Raw genomic sequence first — 20,198 nt, forward strand, 5'->3', positions numbered from 1 at the left:
AAGTTATAACGGAATGATTTCGCACTGTAGTTGGGTTGAGCACATATATTTCTATGATTCTGGATCTGAAATAGCAATGTTATAAGGTCGGCTATAACATAAGCCTAGCGCAATTCATCCTACACGATGTTCGTCATTTTTAGAGGAGGCTGAGCCTCCCTCGTTGTATTCGAGCAATCGCCCGTGGTTCTACAATATAGAAAATCATCAAAATACAGAAATACCTATGAATAAGTTGGGGTGTCCAAATTTGAATGGTACTGTGTAGATATTTCTTCTTATATGAGGCTAAGGATGGTACATACTATCCCTGATTCACTGTGTTGTTTGCACTCAGTTTTGGACACAAAGCTAGTCAGTTGTGCAGACAGTTCTTATTCTCACTCCTGTCTTTTCTCCCAAAGACCTTCATCCCCGTGTTTCTGAGCTCCAGTGAGCAGGTTGTAACTGAGGTTCCCATCACTGCTGAGACACGGTGTAAAGACGTGGTGGAGTTCTGCAGGAAGGCCGGAGAGAGAGGCTGCCACCTTGTACAAGTCTGCAAAGGAAAAGGTTATTACTAAAACTCTTCCCTAATCACAAAACCTCAATTATTCTCTAATTACAGACTTTCTCTCCCATCTTACACATCTTGCTGAACTCATCAGATCATTGTGAAAATGCATATGACCAAAGATAATAGACTTCACAATGTCTCAATGCTCTAACAATAAAAATAATAATCATCCATCCATTATCTGTAGCCACTTATCCTGTTCTACAGGGTCACAGGCAAGCTGGAGCCTATCCCAGCTGACTATGAAGAGGCAGGGTACACCCTGGACAAGTAGCCAGGTCATCACAGGGCTGACACATACATAGAAACACACAACCGCATTCACACCTACGGTCAATTTAGAGCCACCAATTGGCCTTACCTGCTAATCTTTGGACTGTGGGGGAAACCAGAGCACCTGGAGAAAACCCACACAGACATGGGGAGAACATGCAAACTCCACACAGAAAGGCCCTCGTCGGCCACTGGGCTCGAACCCAGAACCTTCTTGTTGTGAGGTGACAGTGCTAACCACTACACCACCATGCCACCCCACGTTTACATGTATTAAAAATTATGAAAACAAATTAACCAAAACAAAGATTAGTATTTAAATTATAAGAAAGATGTTCATAATTAATAATATTGTTTAAAAAATAATGCCTTTAGACCAGTCTTGAAAGTTTCATATGAGTCAGCTTTACGAAGGGACAGTGGGAGCTTATTCCACAGTCTTGGTCCAGCTGATGAAAATGCTCTAGAACTTTCACCTGTTTCATGATTAAGTTAATCGACATTGTGTATTATGATATTATAATATTACAAACATGTCATGCAAAAATGCACTTTCAGATGTAACATCTTGATTGCATTCTAGAGGTTCAAAATAAAAATAAAAACATCAGTAAAAAAAACAACATTCTGAAATACAAAGGAATCTTTTTCCTGCTGCCTATTTTTATGACACTATTAAGAGGCTGAATAATAACGAATCAGAATGTACTGGGTGATTGTGTATTGTATCTGGTCACTGATTAAATATTGTAATTGATTAGATTACACTGATTATGAAGTAAATATGGCTGATGTTTCTGTCTGCAGAGAGAGCAATACCTTCAGACCACCTGATGCTGGAGTACCAGCAGAAATGGGGTCAGAGAAGGCAGGAGGTGAAGTTTTACCTGCGACGCGAGAATGAGCGCAGCAGCAAGAGTGAGTAACACACAGCACACACACACACACACACCCCTGCTCTCAATAAACATTACACCCCATGTGGGAAAATTCAATCTGCTCAACTGTGCATAATCAGGCCAGCGACTGAAAGTATTTTACTGATATTATCATTGTGTGTATGTTACACTTTTGTGCTATTACCACAGAGGCCCTGATTTAATAAGATCTGAAGTAAAAAAAAACTGATATACGTGTGTGTGTGTGTGTGTGTGTGTGTGTGTGTGTGTGTGTGTGTGTGTGTGTGTGTGTACAAGCTGATGAATTGTGTGTACAGTAAGTGGTTGTGTTCTGAGTGATTTAAAGAGAGTAAATGTGGAAAGAAAACAATATTTACACAAGGTTTCTACACATGCTCACTTTTCTCGATAGCCGTGACGAGTTCAGATCACAAGCAGATTTTAGGAAAAGGAAAAGACTGAAACTGAAAAGCCAAGGTGGTGAGATGTTTTTAAAATGTTCAGAATACAGTAAGATGTCAAACAAAATGAGATTTTAAAGCAAGTGTAAAAAAAAAAAAAAACAACACAACTTGTTACAGTTCCTATTTAAATGATATGCTGTGAATATCTAAAAATAAAACTTTATTTCAAAGTTATTGCAGAAATAGTAAGTAATCATTGAGATACTGAGACGTGATTGTGATGAACGATAAATACCATAAACAACACAGTGAATCATGGTAGTTTGTAATATCCTTTTATATATACGGTATATATATATATATATATATATATATATATATATATATATATATATATATATAATGTGGTGTAGTGGTTAGCGCTGTCACCTCACAGCAAGAAGGTCCGGGTTTGAGCCCTGTGGCCAGCGAGGACCTTTCTATGTGGAGTTTGCATGTTCTCCCCGTGTCTGAGTGGGTTTCCTCCGGGTGCTCCGGTTTCCCCCACAGTCCAAAGACATGCAGGTTAGGTTAACTGGTGACTCTAAATTGACCGTAGGTGTGAATGTGAGTGTGAATGGTTGTCTGTGTCTATGTCTCAGCCCTGTGATGACCTGGCGACTTGTCCAGGGTGTACCCCGCCTTTCGCCCGTAGTCAGCTGGGATAGGCTCCAGCTTGCCTGCGACCCTGTAGAACAGGATAAAGCGGCTACAGATAATGAGATGAGATGATATATATATATATATATATATATATATATATATATATATATATATATATATATATATACACACACTACCGGTCAAAAGTTTGGGGTCACCCAGACAATTTTGTGCTTTCCATGAAAAGTCACACTTTTATTTACCACCATAAGTTGTAAAATGATTAGAAAAGATAGTCAAGACATTTTTCTGGCCATTTTGAGCATTTAATCGACCCCACAAATGTGATGCTCCAGAAACTCAATCTGCTCAAAGGAAGGTCAGTTTTATAGCTTCTCTAAAGAGCTCAACTGTTTTCAGCTGTGCTAACATGATTGTACAAGGGTTTTCTAATCGTCCATTAGCCTTCTGAGGCAATGAGCAAACACATTGTACCATTAGAACACTGGAGTGATAGTTGCTGGAAATGGGCCTCTATACACCTATGGAGATATTGCACCAAAAACCAGACATTTGCAGCTAGAATAGTCATTTACCACATTAGCAATGTATAGAGTGGATTTCTGATTAGTTTAAAGTGATCTTCATTGAAAAGAACAGTGCTTTTCTTTCAAAAATAAGGAAATTTCAAAGTGACCCCAAACTTTTGAACGGTGGTATATACGGTATATATATATATATATACAGTGCTCAGCATAAATGAGTACACCCCCTTTGAAAAGTAACATTTTAAAACAATATCTCAATGAACACAAACAATTTTCAAAATGTTGACAAGACAAAGTTTAATATAACATCTGTTTAACTTATAACGTGAAAGTAAGGTTAATAATATAACTTAGATTACACATTTTTCAGATTTACTCAAATTAGGGTGGTGCAAAGATGAGTACACTCCACAACAAAAACTACTATATCTAGTACTTTGTATGGCCTCTGTAGGTGCAACTGGTAATTGAGTGATCAATCTCATTAAATCTGAAGGTTGATAATTAAATTGAATCAGTCTCATTGAATCATACCATTGAATCATTCTCATTGAATCAGTCTCATTAATTAATACCATTAATTTTGGTGCTTAATAATAAATTATCAAACAGCTAAATTATGGTATATTCCAAATTATTATGATCACGTACCATATTACATAACTCATATGCACCTTTAAATTCTTTGAGATTGGGTACTTCAAAGATATTGGAACACAAATAAACACACAGTTTCAATAATAAATTAATTTATTATAACAAAGATAAAAATGGATAATATCAGTTGGAATCTATATACAGTGTGTGTGTTATGTGTGTGTGTGTGTGTGTGTGTGTGTGTGTGTGTGTCCACGTGGCCTGAACAAAGAGTTAGCTTGGATGGCTAGCTAAGGTGTGTTTGTGTGTGTGTGTGTGTGTGTGTGTGTGTGTGTGTGTGTGTGTGTGTGTGTGTGTGTGTGTGTGTGTGTGTAAACAAAAGAATTAGCTCTGGTAGCTAACTCCACGTGTGTTTGTGGGGGGAGGATGACGACCTCGTGGTCCCTTGAGACAATACAATTAGCCCTGGATGCTAATGAAACAAAAGAATTAGCCGTGTGTTTAGCTAAGGCCCAAGGATCCTACCTCGTGGAGTTAAGACAAAAGGTTAGCCTTGTGTTGCTAGCTGAGGCAAAGGAAGGCTAGCTAACATGTGTTTGTGTGTGAGAGGCCTGGTGACCACGTGTTTCTAAGTAACAAGGGAGTTAGCTTTGGTTGCTAAGACAAAAGAATTAGCTTTAGGCTAATTTCACTAGCTTATAACAGTACTGAATCCACTGAAATCTTGATGAGGTCAAAATATGTGTAAATAATGAAATTAAAGTGTTAGAAAGAAAAAGGGGGCATGCAAAACCTATCTATTAAACAATTGAGAGATCAAAAATAGAACAAATGGTAGAAACACAAAATCAGTGTGCACACTTAAACAGTTCCTGAGTTTAAATTCACACTAAGTAAATAAACTAATTCCTAAGACTAGTCTTTTTGCCCAAAATGCCAAGTCTTACTTCAGTATCTCACGCTTTTGTAGAAAGCAGAGAATTCTTGGAGAGGCTGAGTTTCAGAGGAGCCCGTGGACACTTCTGTAGGAAACAGAGAGTTCTTGGTCCAACGCTTCGTAGCTCGTGGGAAGAAAATCTCTGATTAAGATAATGTGCACAGCTTTAATTAGAAGGAGCCGGTCGCTTCTAACATTAATTAACTGCTTGGGCTGCAGTCCGTACGTACGTATAAGGAACAAATGGAAACCAGTTGTAGCTCAAGTTGAGTTTAAAATCGCGCAATTCTAGGATCAACCATGGCCAAAGGTGAAAGAAAAGCGCGAAACTCTGATTCTTGAGTAAAAGAAAAGAAAAGACGTCTTTATCTGGTTTGCTCAGCGGAGCGAGCGATCCTCCTTGTGTCCATACGGCTTGAAGTCCAAACAGAAAGAGGAGGAAGCGGAAACGTGTTCCGTTACTTATGACTTCAAAGAGGATGTGACGTTGGTGATCCCGCCCCGGCATGATGCAGGTCAACGCGGAAGTTGGCTGATGGGAAATGTAGTTTCTTAAAGGGACTGTGTGTTACCTACACCTCCATGATTGTTAATGACAGCACCAAGTCTTCTAGGCATGGAATGAACAAGTTGGCGACATTTTGCAACATCAATCTTTTTCCATTCTTCAACAATGGCCTCTTTTAGTGGCTGGATGCTGGATGGAGAGTGATGCTCAACTTGTCTCTTCAGAATTCCCCATACCGTAGGTTTTTGATTGGGTTCAGATCAGGAGACATACTTAGCCACTGAATCACTTTCACCCTGTTCTTCTTCAGAAATTCAACAGTGGCCTTAGATGTGTGTTTAGTCATGTTGGAAAAGAGCACAACGACCAAGGGCACGGAGTGATGGTAGCATCTTCTCTTTCAGTATAGAGCAATACATCTGTGAATTCATGATCCCATCAATGAAATGCAGCTCCCCAACACCAGCAGCGCTCATGCAGCCCCACATAAGGACACTGCCACCAACATGTTTCACTGTAGGCACCAGGCATTTTTCTTTGTATTCCTCACCTTTGCGACGCCATACAGTTTTGAAGCCATCAGTTCCAAAAACATTTATCTTGGTCTCATCACTCCAGAGTATAGAGTCCCAGTAGTCTTCATCTTTGTCAGCATGGGCCCTGGCAAACTCTAGGTGGGCTTTTTTGTGCCTGGGCTTTAGAAGAGGCTTCTTTTGTGGACGGCATCCATGCATGCCATTCCTCTGCAGTGTACACTGTATTGTGTCACGGGAAATAGTCACCCCAGTTTGGCTTTCTACTTCTTTAGATAACTGCAGTGAAGTTGCATGCTGATTTTCTTCAACCCTTCTCATCAGAAGACGCTCCTGTCGAGGTGTTAACTTCCGTGGACAACCTGGACGTCTCTGTGAGATGGTTGCAGTTCCATATTTCTTAAATTTTTGTCCCACTTTTGCTACAGTATTCTGACTGATAAGTAAAGCTTTGTAGGTAACACAGTCCATCTAAGAACTACAGATCCCATCAACCTACTTCCGCGATGACCTACGTCACGCTTGGGCAGGATCACCTATGTCACTTCCTCCATGATTCCATAAGTAACTAAGGCACGCTACTCTCTTCCTCTTTTGGGGCTGGGACCACGCGGTAACAGACATAAAGAGACTCTATCCGGACCGTCCGAAATCACAACTTCTGCCTGGCAAGAAAAGATTCAGCGCGATTTTTGTTTACCATTGGCCACGGTAAAACTACTTAAATCATGCTATTTCACTCCTTTCGAGTTACAACCGGTTTGTTTGTCTATTATAGGTAACGTTATGACTGCCGCCCAAAGCAGTTTAATTAAAAGTTAGAAGTGACCGGATTCCTTCTAACTAAATCGCTGTGCACATTGTTTGATCAGAGACTTTTCTTCACGAACGACAAAGCGTCGGACCAAGAATTCTCTGCGCTTCCACGGAATCGACTCATGTGCTCCTGTGGACTCCAAAAGTCTCGGAACATCTCTATAATCTTGCACTGGAAGCAAGATACTGGAAAGTAAGGCTGGCATTTTGGGCAAACTAGTCTTAGGAATTAGCTTTATGAAGTAGTGTGAATTTAAACTCAGGAACTGTTTAATTGTGCACACTGATTTTGTGTTCTACATTGTTCTATGTTCTCTCAGTTGTTTAAAAGATAAGTGTTGCATGCTCTTTTTCTCTATTCCTTTCTAACACTTTAATTTCATTATTACACATATTTTGACCTCATCAAGATTTCAGTGGATTCAGTAGTGTTATAAGCTAGTGGAGTTAGCTACCACGGCTAATGCTTTTGTCTCATTAGCAACAGGGCTAATCCTTTTGTCTCCACCACGTGGTCATACACACACACAAACACACCTTAGCTAGCAACCAAGGCTAACCCTTTTGTTTTAGGCCACGAGGCCACACACACACACACACACACACACACACACACACACACACACACACACACACACACACACACACCTTAGCTAGCAACCAAGGCTAACCCTTTTGTTTTAGGCCACGAGGCCACACATACACACAAACACACCTTAGCTAGCAACCAAGGCTAACCCTTTTGTTTTAGGCCACGAGGCCCCCCCCACACACACGCACGCTCTCACACACACATGCTCTCTCATATACACACATCCACAGATATCACTGACGACCATTTGAATGTATTTCAACTGCTATTACTCATTTTTATCTGTTATAATAAATTCAATTATTATTGAAACTGTGTGTTTATTTGTTGCTCCTAATATACTTGAAGTCACACAATCTAAAAGACCTCCAAATGACCTTCAGTGTACTATTGGCTGTAGCATTTATGTGATACGGTAAGTTATACATTATTGCTGCATTGGTAGTGATCATAACAACTTGGAATATACCATAATTTAGCTGTTTGGTAATTTATTATTAAGCACCAAAATTAATGGTATTACTTAATGAGACTGATTTAATGATTTAATGAGACTGATTTAATGAGATTGATCACTTAAGACCAATTGCACCTACAGCTTTGCTGATCTTCTTGTAGCCTTCACCTTTGTGGTGTAAAGAAATTATTTTCTTTGGGGAATTCTGAAGAGACAAGTTGAGCATCACTCTCCATCCAGCATCCAGTTACTAAAAGAGGTCATTGTTGAAGAATGGAAAAAGATTGATGTTGCAAAATGTCGCCAACTTGTTCATTCCATGCCTAGAAGACTTGGTGCTGTCATTAAAAATCATGGAGGCCATACAAAGTACTAGATGTAGTAGTTTTGTTGTGGGGTGTACTCATTTTTGCACCACCCTAATTTGAGTAAAACTGAAAAAATGTGTAACCTAAGTTATATTATTAACCTTACTTTCACGTTATAAGTTAAACAGATGTTATATTAAACTTTGTCTTGTCAACATTTTGGAAATTGTTTGTGTTCATTGAGATATTGTTTAAAATGATTTTAATAAGTGCAACCGATGTACAAGATTTTTTTGTGTTAATTTAACAGGCCATTTTTTTCAGTGTGGGATTGGACCATATGGGCTAGCCTTTGTGCCCCATGTGAATCAATGAGCCTTCGACACCCATGACCCTGTTGCCGGTTCACTGGTTGTCCTTCCTTGGACCCCTTTTGGTAGGTCCTAACCACTGCATACCAGGAACACCCCACAAGATGTGCCATTTTGGAGATGCTCAGACCCAGTCATCTCACCATCATAATTTGGCCCTTGTCAAAGTCGCTCAGATCCTTACGCTTGCCCATTTTTCCTGCTTCCAACACATCAACTTCAAGAACTGACTGTTCTCTTGCTGCCTAATACATCCCACCCCTTCACAGGTGCCACTGTAATGAGATAATCAATGTTATTCACTTCATCTATCAGTGGTTTTAATATTATGGCTGATCACTGTATGTCAAAAACTGCTCAACTAAGTAAAGAGAAATGACAGTTCATCATTAAGACATGAAGTGTCTCTTAATTAATAATAATAAAAACAAAGCAAAAAAAAAAAACATTGAATGAGAAGGTGTGTCCAAACGTTTGATTGGTACTGCATATTTCACACACTGTATATGAGTAATCTGTTGAAATTGTGATACATGTTTCTTGCCTTTGACACTTGCCAGATTCTTTTCTGAGTTCGGTGTATACTCCAGCTCTGTCCTATTTGGAAAGGAGCCTATTTTCCATCACACACACGTGTGTGGCTCTTGGAGTTGCGTAACTAATCACATTTGTGTGTGTGATTTGTCTTCTCACTACTGACCTGACCTGAAGTTTCCACTCAAGGCGGATATGAGAAACACATGCTCGTCACTTCCCCTTGTCTCATGTGGAAGCTCAATGAGAGAGAGATGGAGTGATACGTGAGAATGAAAGAGAGTGACTTAGTGTCTGTAGTAGGGCTGAGCAAAGTGACAATATGATTCTGAAAAAAAATGACTTAATACAGAGCGTAAAAGAAAATGATGCCACAATTTTTAAACTTTGGAAGCACCAACTGGCACAAAACGAAGACCTACACACAGAAAAAGCAACAAAAAGTAAGAAAAGAAGAAAATCTAAGAACTGCTAATGCTTCCCAGTTAACATAATATCACTCGTTGCTCACATTTCACAAGACCAAACTAGTCACATAGCTAACATGAGCTCTTCACTGAACAATGTGAACATTTCCTCAGTAAAAATGATAAATGCTAAGGGATACAAGATGCTAAATACTAAAGAATATAAGGAGATAAATAATAAATATACTAAATATTAGGATACCAAATACCAAAACACACCCTTATATGGTATGTTGAGAGCTAATTCACATTGTTACAAAACATTCACTCAGATTGGTTCATATCGAAGTGAGTGTGTGTGTGTGTGTGTGTGTGTGTGTGTGTGTGTGTGTGTGTGTGTGTGTGTGTTCAGCTCAGACAAATGACCTGAGGTGAATGATCACACACCCTGTGATGCTGAGGGAAAATCACATGGTTAATCACAGAGTCACAACTAATAAAGCGTAATGCTCAGGCAGGAGATCAGACACACACATCAGACACAACCACAGATTTACATCCACATTTGCATTCATATCACATGGCAGATGCTTTTATGTGAGTATCTTATGCATGTCCCCAAGAGTATTTATTCTTCAGCCAGAGTCTAAAGATTAAAGACACAAACTACAGAAATGCACACATTAATACACACATTATACACTCTGAGTGTGTGTGTGCACTACTGAGGACCAAATGTTCCCACAAGGGTCGTAAAATCTAATAATTTTTATCTTGTGGAGACATTTGGATGGTCCCATAAGGAAATTACTGTTGTGTTTAAAAACAAAAAGAAAAAAAAAAGGAAAAAAAGCCAAAAAGTTTCCTTTTCATTACTGAGGTTAAAGTTAGGGTTAGGTGCAGGCACACCATTCATTAACTGCAATAATAATTATGCCAGTGGAAGGTCCTCAAAGGGATAGTGAGACTAACAAGTGTGTGTGTGTGTGTGTGTGTGTGTGTGTGTGTGTGTGTATTACTATGTGATATTATTTAAAGCTACTTGAGGTAAGAGTAGCCCTGTGATGACCTGGCGACTTGTCCAGGGTGTACCCCGCCTTTCGCCTGTAGTCAGCTGGGATAGGCTCCAGCTTGCCTGCGACCCTGTAGAAGGATAAAGCGGCTACAGATAATGAGATGAGAATGAGATGAGGTAAGAGTTGGGAATGCCGCCCTCTCTGGTAGAAATATGATATTGCAAGCTACTTTTTCTGTATCTGCTGTTTTTATTGAGGTCTCGTCATCGCTGTGTATCAGAATAAAACTTTACTGTACACATTAATAAGAACCAGCTGAAGGAGCAAAACTGCTCATTTACAAGAACAAGAATATCGGCTGTTTACACCAACTTCTGGTGTTTCCATCTTTTTAGTTTAAAATGCTTTCTTTCTTTCTTTCTTTCTTTCTTTCTTTCTTTCTTTCTTTCTCTTTCAACACCAACTTCTGATGTTTCCATGTTTTTAATTTAAAATGCTTTCTTTCTTTCTTTCTTTCTTTCTTTCTTTCTCTTTCAACACCAACTTCTGATGTTTCCATGTTTTTAATTTAAAATGTTCTTTCTTTCTTTCTTTCTTTCTTTCTTTCTTTCTTTCTTTCTTTCTTTCTTTCTTTCTCATAACATCAACTTCTGGTGTTTCCATCTTTTTAGTTTAAAATGCTTTCTTTCTTTCTTTCTTTCTTTCTTTCTTTCTTTCTTTCTTTCTTTCTTTCTTTCTTTCTTTCTTTCTCTTTCAACACCAACTTCTGATGTTTCCATGTTTTTAATTTAAAATGCTTTCTTTCTTTCTTTCTTTCTTTCTTTCTTTCTTTCTTTCTTTCTTTCTTTCTTGCAACACCAACTTCTGATGTTTCCATCTTTTTAGTTTAAAACTCTTTCTTTCTTTCTTTCTTTCTTTCTTTCTTTCTTTCTTTCTTTCTTTCAACACCAACTTCTGATGTTTCCATGTTTTTAGTTTAAAATTCTTTCTTTCTTTCTTTCTTTCTTTCTTTCTTTCTTTCTTTCTTTCTTTCTTTCTCTTTCAACACCAACTTCTGATGTTTCCATGTTTTTAATTTAAAATGCTTTCTTTCTTTCTTTCTTTCTTTCTTTCTTTCTTTCTTTCTTTCTTTCTTTCTTTCTCTTTCAACACCAACTTCTGATGTTTCCATGTTTTTAATTTAAAATGCTCTTTCTTTCTTTCTTTCTTTCTTTCTTTCTTTCTTTCTTTCTTTCTTTCTTTCTTTCTTTCTCATAACATCAACTTCTGGTGTTTCCATCTTTTTAGTTTAAAATGCTTTCTTTCTTTCTTTCTTTCTTTCTTTCTTTCTTTCTTTCTTTCTTTCTCTTTCAACACCAACTTCTGATGTTTCCATGTTTTTAATTTAAAATGCTTTCTTTCTTTCTTTCTTTCTTTCTTTCTTTCTTTCTTTCTTTCTTGCAACACCAACTTCTGATGTTTCCATCTTTTTAGTTTAAAACTCTTTCTTTCTTTCTTTCTTTCTTTCTTTCTTTCTTTCTTTCTTTCTTTCTTTCAACACCAACTTCTGATGTTTCCATGTTTTTAGTTTAAAATTCTTTCTTTCTTTCTTTCTTTCTTTCTTTCTTTCTTTCTTTCTTTCTTTCTTGCAACATCAACTTCTACTGTTTCCATCTTTTTAGTTTAAAATGCTTTCTTTCTTTCTTTCTTTCTTTCTTTCTTTCTTTCTTTCTTTCTTTCTTTCTTTCTTTCTTTCTTTCTTTCTTTCTTTCAACACCAACTTCTGATGTTTCCATGTTTTAGTTTAAAATGCTTTCTTTCTTTCTTTCTTTCTTTCTTTCTTTCTTTCTTTCTTTCTTTCTTTCTTACTTACTTACTTACTTACTTGCAACATCAACTTCTACTGTTTCCATCTTTTTAGTTTAAAATGCTTTCTTTCTTTCTTTCTTTCTTTCTTTCTTTCTTTCTTTCTTTCTTTCTTTCTTTCTCTTTCAACACCAACTTCTACTTTTTCCATCTTTTTAGTTTAAATATGCTTTCTTTCTTGCTTGCTTGCAACACCAATGTCTGGTTTTTCCTCGTTTTTAGTTAAAAAATTAAATCTACAGTGGTGCTTTAAAGTTTGTGAACCCTTTAGAATTTTCTGTATTTCTGCATAAATATGACCTAAAACATCATCAGCTCTGTGGAAACACGCATGTTTTTCTTTCCAACGCAGCACTTAAGTGTAATGAATTGCAGTAAACAGCACCCTTCATCTTCTGAGCTTTTAACTTTGTTGACGGTTCTCTTTTTTCTTGATGGAAAGCGAGGGAGAGGCTATTCGGATTTCAGCCTGAATGGAGTTCAGGATGGACAGAGCAGGAAGGAAGGTTTTAGAGGTTGATGAGAGGGAATTGATAGAGAGTTGATGATGGAGATATAACTTAAAAAAAGGGCTCCACAACAGTTCTTCGAATAGTTAATGGTTCTTATCTTTCTAAAGTGGTAGAAGCTTTAAGGATTCCCCCAAGGGACAAACTATTTAGCATATTCACGTATTGTTTATGACTGTTAAACATTTCCTGACTTACAGTGGTGCTTGAAAGTTTGTGAACCCTTTAGTATTTTCTATATTTCTGCATAAATATGATCTAAAACATCATCAGATTTTCACACAAGTCCTAAAAGTAGATAAAGAGAACCCAGTTAAACAAATGAGACAAAAATATTACAATTGGTCATTTATTTATTGAGGAAAATTATCCAATATTACATATTTGTAATTGGCAAAAGTATGTGAACCTTTGATTTCAGTATCTGGTGCAGCAATAACTGCAACTAAACATTTCCGGTAACTGTTGATCAGTCCTGCACACCGGCTTGGAGGAATTTTAGCCCATTCCTCCGTAGAGAACAGCTTCAGCTCTGGGATGTTGGTGGGTTTCCTCACATGAACTGCTTGCTTCAGGTCCTTCCACAACATTTCGATTGGATTAAGGTCAGGACGTTGACTTGGCCATTCCAAAACATTAACTTTATTCTTCTTTAACCATTCTTTGGTAGAACGACTTGTGTGCTTAGGGTTGTTGTCTTGCTGCATGACCCACCTTCTCTTGAGATTCAGTTCATAGACAGATGTCCTGACATTTTCCTTTAGAATTTGCTGGTATAATTCAGAATTCATTGTTCCATCAATGATGGCAAGCCGTCCTAGCCCAGATGCAGCAAAACAAGCCCAAACCATGATACTACCACCACCATGTTTCACAGATGGGATAAGGTTCTTATGCTGGAATGCAGTGTTTTCCTTTCTCCAAACATAACGCTTCTCATTTAAACTAAAGAGTTCTATTTTGGTTTCATCCATCCAAAAAACATTTTTCCAATAGCCTTCTGGCTTGTCCACATGATCTTTAGCAAACTGCAGACGAGCAGCAATGTTCTTTTTGGAGAGCAGTGGCTTTCTCCTTGCAACCCTGCCATGCACACCATTGTTGTTCAGTGTTCTCCTGATGGTGGACTCATGAACATTAACATTAGCCAATGTGAGAGAGGCCTTCAGTTGCTTAGAAGTTACCCTGGGGTCCTTTGTGACCTCGCCAACTATTACACGCCTTGCTCTTGGAGTGATCTTTGTTGGTCAACCACTCCTGGTGAGGGTAACAATGGTCTTGAATTTCTTCCATTTGTACACAATCTGTCTGACTGTGGATTGGTGGAGTCCAAACTCTTTCGAGATGGTTTTGTAACCTTTTCCAGCCTGATGAGCATCAATAATGCTTTTTCTGAGGTCCTCAGAAATCTCCTTTGTTCGTGCCATGATACACTTCCACAAATATGTGTTGTAAAGATCAGACTTTGATAGAGCCCTGTTCTTTAAATAAAACAGGGTGCCCACTCACACCTGATTGTCATCCCATTGATTGCAAACACCTGACTCTAATTTCACCTTCAAATTAACTGCTAATCCTAGAGGTTCACATACTTTTGCCACTCACAGATATGTAATATTGGATCATTTTCCTCAATAATTAAATGACCAAGTATAATATTTTTGTCTCATTTGTTTAATTGGGTTCTCTTTATCTACTTTTAGGACTTGTGTGAAAATTTGATGATGTTTTAGGTCATATTTATGCAGAAATATAGAACATTCTAAAGGGTTCACATACTTTCAAGCACCACTGTAGCTGACTAACACTAGTGCACTAGTGCCCAGGGTCTTGAAGGAGGAAGACTACTCTGGAAGTTTCTACTGCAAATTTGTGGGCGAGTCCTTTTCTGTACTACTTTCAGGTGTACATTTCCACAGATTTATAATTTCCTTCTTTTTATTTTCATTTTTAAACAAAATTAGAACAGTTGTGCCTTCTTAACGTTCTCATATGTAACTCAGCTGATTTCCTGCTCACTTCGGTGTTAGAGTGAACTTAAAGATGAGAATAATTTTATCTCGTGTCCTTCAGGAAGACAGACCTCAGAGCAGCTGAGCAGAAAGATGAAGGGGAGGACAGACACATTCTGTGTGAACAGGGTATGTACATATACATTTCAACTTCCTATTGAGATGGAGATTCTGTTTGTGATTTGTAATAATACAGGATGTCCCAAAAGTCTTCATACATTGGGGATGGTTGGATCAACAGTTTCCAGGGCTTTAGTTTTTTTTTGGCCACCATGGTCCTGTGGAGTCCTGCTAAGATCCCCAGATCTCAGCCCACTTGATGTTTACTTGTGGGGCACATAAAGGCCATGGCGTACCAGGAAGAGATACAGCATAAAGTTTTTTAAATGAACACATTCGAAATGCGTTACATGCATAACACCAGATGTGCTAACACGAGTTCATCATGAGTGGGAGAGGACTACATGTGTGTTTACAAGGAAAGGGCAATCATGTACAGTAGAGGATGATTTGTAAATAAAGCAAAATTTTGTGAAAAAGATTTTGTGCTAATTTCCCCATGTATGAACACTTTTGCAATGCCCTGTTCAAATGAACATAACTTTATGCTATATATTATCTTCTCATCTCACTGGTGAGAACTGCGCACCTTCACAAAAATGGACAATTTGACCGACGTTCCAGGTGACCAATAACAAACGCTTTCCCTCAGCTTGTCAGTAAACATGTGGAGATACCCTGTTTACTCACCACTTATTTCAGTTGTATATATCATGGCATCCTGTTCCATAAAGCTCATTTCATACGTAATATATCTGGATTAAGATAAGATTTTAACTCCATACATTTACACGTGTTTTCTCTCTATGGAGAGACTGAAATCTGGTCACTGTAATTTAGGCTTTAAAATGCAAAGCGTAAGCACTTTCAGTGTTTTTCCTTGTTTTAGGTCTTTTATGAACTATCTTCAAACAAAAGTTTCCTAAATGGCTTAACATTCAGATTTTCATTCTTTTGCTGAGTTTTCTATGAATCTGTCACTCTCACTTGTTCTTTCTTTCTTTCTTTCTTTCTTTCTTTCTTTCTTTCTTTCTTCGTTTCAAATATGAGTTTTCTATGGTTTCTTTCTTTCTTTCCTTTTCTTCACTTTCATTATTCTGAGGGTTCTGTGGATTGGCTTTCTTTCTTTCTTTCTTTCTTTCTTTCTTTCTTTCTTTCTTTCTTTCTCTTTCTTTCTTTCTTTCTTTCTTTATTCCTTTTCTTCTCTCCCTTTTATATATGCGTTTTCTATGGGTTCTTTCTTTCTTTTCTTCTCTTCCTTTCATATATGAGCTTTCTTTCTTTCTTTCTTTCTTTCTTTCTTTCTTTCTTTCTTTCTTCATTTCAAATATGAGTTTTCTATGGTTTCTTTCTTTCTTTCTTTCTTTCTTTCTTTCTTTCTTTCTTTCTTTCTTTCTTTCTTTCTTTCTTTCTTTCACTGCTTCAATCCTGTATTTCTGCTGTAATATTATTTAGACTGTAATGTTATTGAGTGCTGTGCCACAGGACATGAACTTCTTCTCCCAGACTTACTATAATCCATGTGATATGCCTGGTGTTTTTTTAGAGACAGCTGCTGGACATGAAGTATACTCTGAGTGTATATTCAAAGTTTATTTGGAACAGTGTACATTTTTGCGATATTTCTGTTTAAAATTGCATGTTGGAGTTCTGCTCTGAATAATTTGGCATATTTGGCATGAATGATGAGGTAAATAATGACAGTGTAGTGTGTTGTGTGATATGTGATGTGTATATTTCATGAGTATGAAGGGGAAAATCCACATTCCTTGTGAATGTATGGATTTTCAAATTAAATATGTATAAAAAGAAAAGTGACATCACCTGAAAGCTGTTTATTTCCAACAAACATTTATTGGAGTCATTCATTTCCAGAGCTGAGACTCACACGGCATTCTAACAGGCTTAATGTGCAATATTTGGGGTTAGTGCATTACATTATACCCTTTGTAGTGAGCATATATATAGTGAATAGTAAGCCATTTGGAATTTAGCCTCAGAAGTCCAGGTAGTATTTGTTGTAAATAAACTATTTACATGTGATATGACTTTTCTTTTTTGATATTAGATGCTTGAATAAAATATTTAATCCTGTGATAATTGATGTAGTGTGAACTCTTTATGTACTGTATATATGAACATATATGTTAATGCTCAGAGTGTGAATGTTGTGTTTGGACATGGGTGAGTTATGCTGTAGGAGCTGTAGGGAGAAAACGTCAGCAACGGAAGACATAAACATGCTGGGAATAAAAAACTACCTCAGCGTGATTACGGCTTTGATTGACTCCACAGGATCATAAAATGACTTCCTCCCACTGTCCCCGCCACACGCTGTACAGCTCTCTTACAGATCTGTCTTTATTTTCTCTCCAGGACATAAACTGCCCTGATCGGATCATAAATCATGGCCCATGGCCAGGCTGCGTTTACATACAGAGCACTGAATTTTATGTCTGTGTTCATGAGGAGAAACTACTGGCTGTGTTTCATTTTGTATTGGATATATTTACAGCCACATGCTTCAAAGGTACATGTCTCATTAGGCAGCATTTTAACCCAATAACTAGCACAAGGTATTTATGCTTAATCATATAGCATAAGCTACTGTAGCTATGTAACATGCTAAACTAATAAATGCAATCTCTAAATAACAGTTTCATATGGCATGTTTGTCTAAACCTTCATTAATTATTATTTAGGATAAATGTCATACTGCCAATTTTCGTAGAATTGATCTGAAACTAAATTTAACTACTTTCTTTAGTGTTGCCTCCAAAGCCACACTCCCTAAAGAGGGCTTCCTAAATATAGCACAATCCGGGAAGCATTTTTATACGAAACAGCTCATTCACAGTAACTTGTACAACAGATGCTCTTCATAAATAGATTAAAAAAATCTGTAATCATATAGAGACATGGTGACATTTTCTGTAAGGAGCCATCCATTTTTAACATTTATGGAAGGAGTCTCTAGTGTCAGAGAATTGTAACAGTCAATAAGTTTTCCCAACATAGTGTAAACAGAGACATTTAGCTTTGTGGTTTCTCGGTTACATGACAAGCTGCGTTTTCTTGTCTGATTAACTTCGAAAGAGAAAAGAAAGGATGGTGAGGGAACGACTGTTTATAGAATCAGAATCAAGTTTATTGCTAAGTATGTTCTCACGTACACGGAATTTGCTTTGGTGATGGGGGCTTGAAGAGTTAAGACAGAATAATTTAGCAAAGACAAATGTAGCTACAGACATAGAATAAAAAATAAAAGAATCTGAAAAATACAAATTTGAAAAGTGGACAAATTTAAGGGGTATGCGCATGAGTTGTTGAAGTCCAAGTTGTAAAGTATGTATAGCTGCCATAACATAAATGTTAAATGTAACTCTAAACAGATCTCATCTCATTATCTCTAGCCACTTTATCCTTCTACAGGGTCGCAGGCAAGCTGGAGCCTATCCCAGCTGACTACGGGCGAAAGGCAGGGTACACCCTGGACAAGTCGCCAGGTCATCACAGGGCTGACATATAGACACAGACAACCATTCACACTCACATTCACACCTACGGTCAATTTAGAGTCACCAGTTAACCTAACCTGCATGTCTTTGGGGGAAACCGGAGCACCCGGAGGAAACCCATGCGGACACAGGGAGAACATGCAAACTCCACACAGAAAGGCCCTCGCCGGCCACAGGGCTCGAACCCAGGACCTTCTTGCTGTGAGGCGACAGCGCTAACCACTACACCACCGTGCCGCCCTATAAACAGATGTCATTTTAAAAGTAAATAAATAATTGGAGTATTTGCAGAATTCTGTGGTATAAGAGAAATATAACTAGTAAAAACTGTATTGTATTATAACAGCAGTCCTTAGATTACGTAGCAAAGTAGATACAGTAGTTAGCTAAAAAATATTAGTTGCAATAACTGTAAGGTTGTATGTTAATGACTCCAGTAAGCCACAGTTCAGCAAAACTTTCGTGGAATTTGTGGAATTGCCTTACATGAAGAAGGATGCATCAGAGTCTGTGTTCTAATTTGGCCAAAATAAGGAGCTCAGAAATTGCTTCCTCATTGCCTTCTGATTGGAAGACAGTGATACTTCACTTATAAAGTATGGATTTGCACATGTCAAGGAATAATTGCATTTGCATTTGATCAGGAACCCAATCTCACACTTCCTGTTTTCCGTATCCCAGATGTTGAAGGCTGTTTGACCCATTTCCAAGATTCTTGGTCGATAAGAGATGGTGTAATAAAATCCTGTGTTATGTGGAGACTCTCACGCATGTGATGTGCTAAAGCTTTGCCTTTAAGTGTGAGACAGCTGTGGTGCAGCATGGGGGGGGGGGGGGGTGCTGCTGCTGCAGAGGAATGAGAGAGAGAGAGAGCGAGAGAGAGCTTGCAGGTCAGATTTGCTCTGAGAAGGAAAAACTTGCGCAGTGGAAGTGCTTATCTGATAAAGGAACCATATTTTCTCTCGTCATTAAAAACACCAGGCTGGGATGTGACAGCGTTAAAGTGCAAGTTCAACTCACAGAGATCCTACGCTGGACTGCAGGACGTGCACTGACACACACACACGCACACACATATATATATCTTAAACTGGATAAGACTCACCTGTGAGGCAGTCAGGATGGAGTGGAAGCACATCGAAGCCGTGCAGGAATTCACAGCTGAAGGACAATGCAGTAAAATTGAGGTGCGATCGTGCCTGATAAGCTGGGACTCTGCCCAGGTAAAACCCCTGCAGGGCTCCTCGCTGCTCCTGTGTGTGTGTGTGTGTGTGTGTGTGGGGTCAGGTACTGACTATTGCTACATCTGTATCAGTTGAGTGGGATGTCCTCAGGGATATTAATGTGAAAGACTGTTTTAGTCTGAAAAATTGAAATGGAGTTTGTCAGAGTTTGGGATGTGGCATCAGATAAATCTTCCTTAAGTTGGTGATGTAGTGGTGAATGATCCACTAATGATTCAGTTGTTTCTGAATGACTCTTTTATGGTGATAGATAGATAGATATCACCAAAAATGAAAATGATTCTGTTATTCTAAGTTCAGAACTAGGCAGCACGGTGGTGTAGTGGTTAGCACTGTCGCCTCACAACAAGAAGGTTCTGGGTTCAAGCCCAGTGGCCGACGGGGGCTTTTCTGTGTGGAGTTTGTATGTTCTCCCCGTGTCTGCATGGGTTTCCTCCAGGTGCTCCGGTTTCCCCCACAGTCCAAAGACATGCAGGTTATGTTAACTGGTGGGTCTAAATTGACCGTGAGTGTGAATGGTTGTTTGTCTCTATGTGTCAGTCCTGTGATGATCTGGCGTGTCCAGGGTGTACCCTGCCTCTCACCCATAGTCAGCTGGGATAGGATCCAGCT

General features: G+C 38.3%; 1 protein-coding gene across 2 annotated transcripts in view; it reads left to right on the forward strand.

Annotated features, from left to right (window-relative positions):
• Positions 1-1,681: 1,681 nt before the first annotated feature.
• ppp1r13ba (protein phosphatase 1, regulatory subunit 13Ba) overlaps positions 1,682-20,198 on the forward strand; it is a 65,909-nt gene continuing 47,392 nt past the window's right edge. For both annotated transcript variants that reach the window (XM_060933771.1, XM_060933773.1), the window contains exons 1-2: positions 1,682-1,747; positions 14,826-14,893. In XM_060933771.1, the coding sequence (XP_060789754.1) occupies positions 14,858-14,893 (36 nt within the window). In that variant the 5' untranslated portion in view covers positions 1,682-1,747; positions 14,826-14,857. The remainder of the gene's footprint in view (positions 1,748-14,825; positions 14,894-20,198) is intronic.

This window comes from Neoarius graeffei, chromosome 11 (assembly GCF_027579695.1).
Source record: "Neoarius graeffei isolate fNeoGra1 chromosome 11, fNeoGra1.pri, whole genome shotgun sequence".
In the NCBI taxonomy this organism is placed as follows: domain Eukaryota; kingdom Metazoa; phylum Chordata; class Actinopteri; order Siluriformes; family Ariidae; genus Neoarius; species Neoarius graeffei.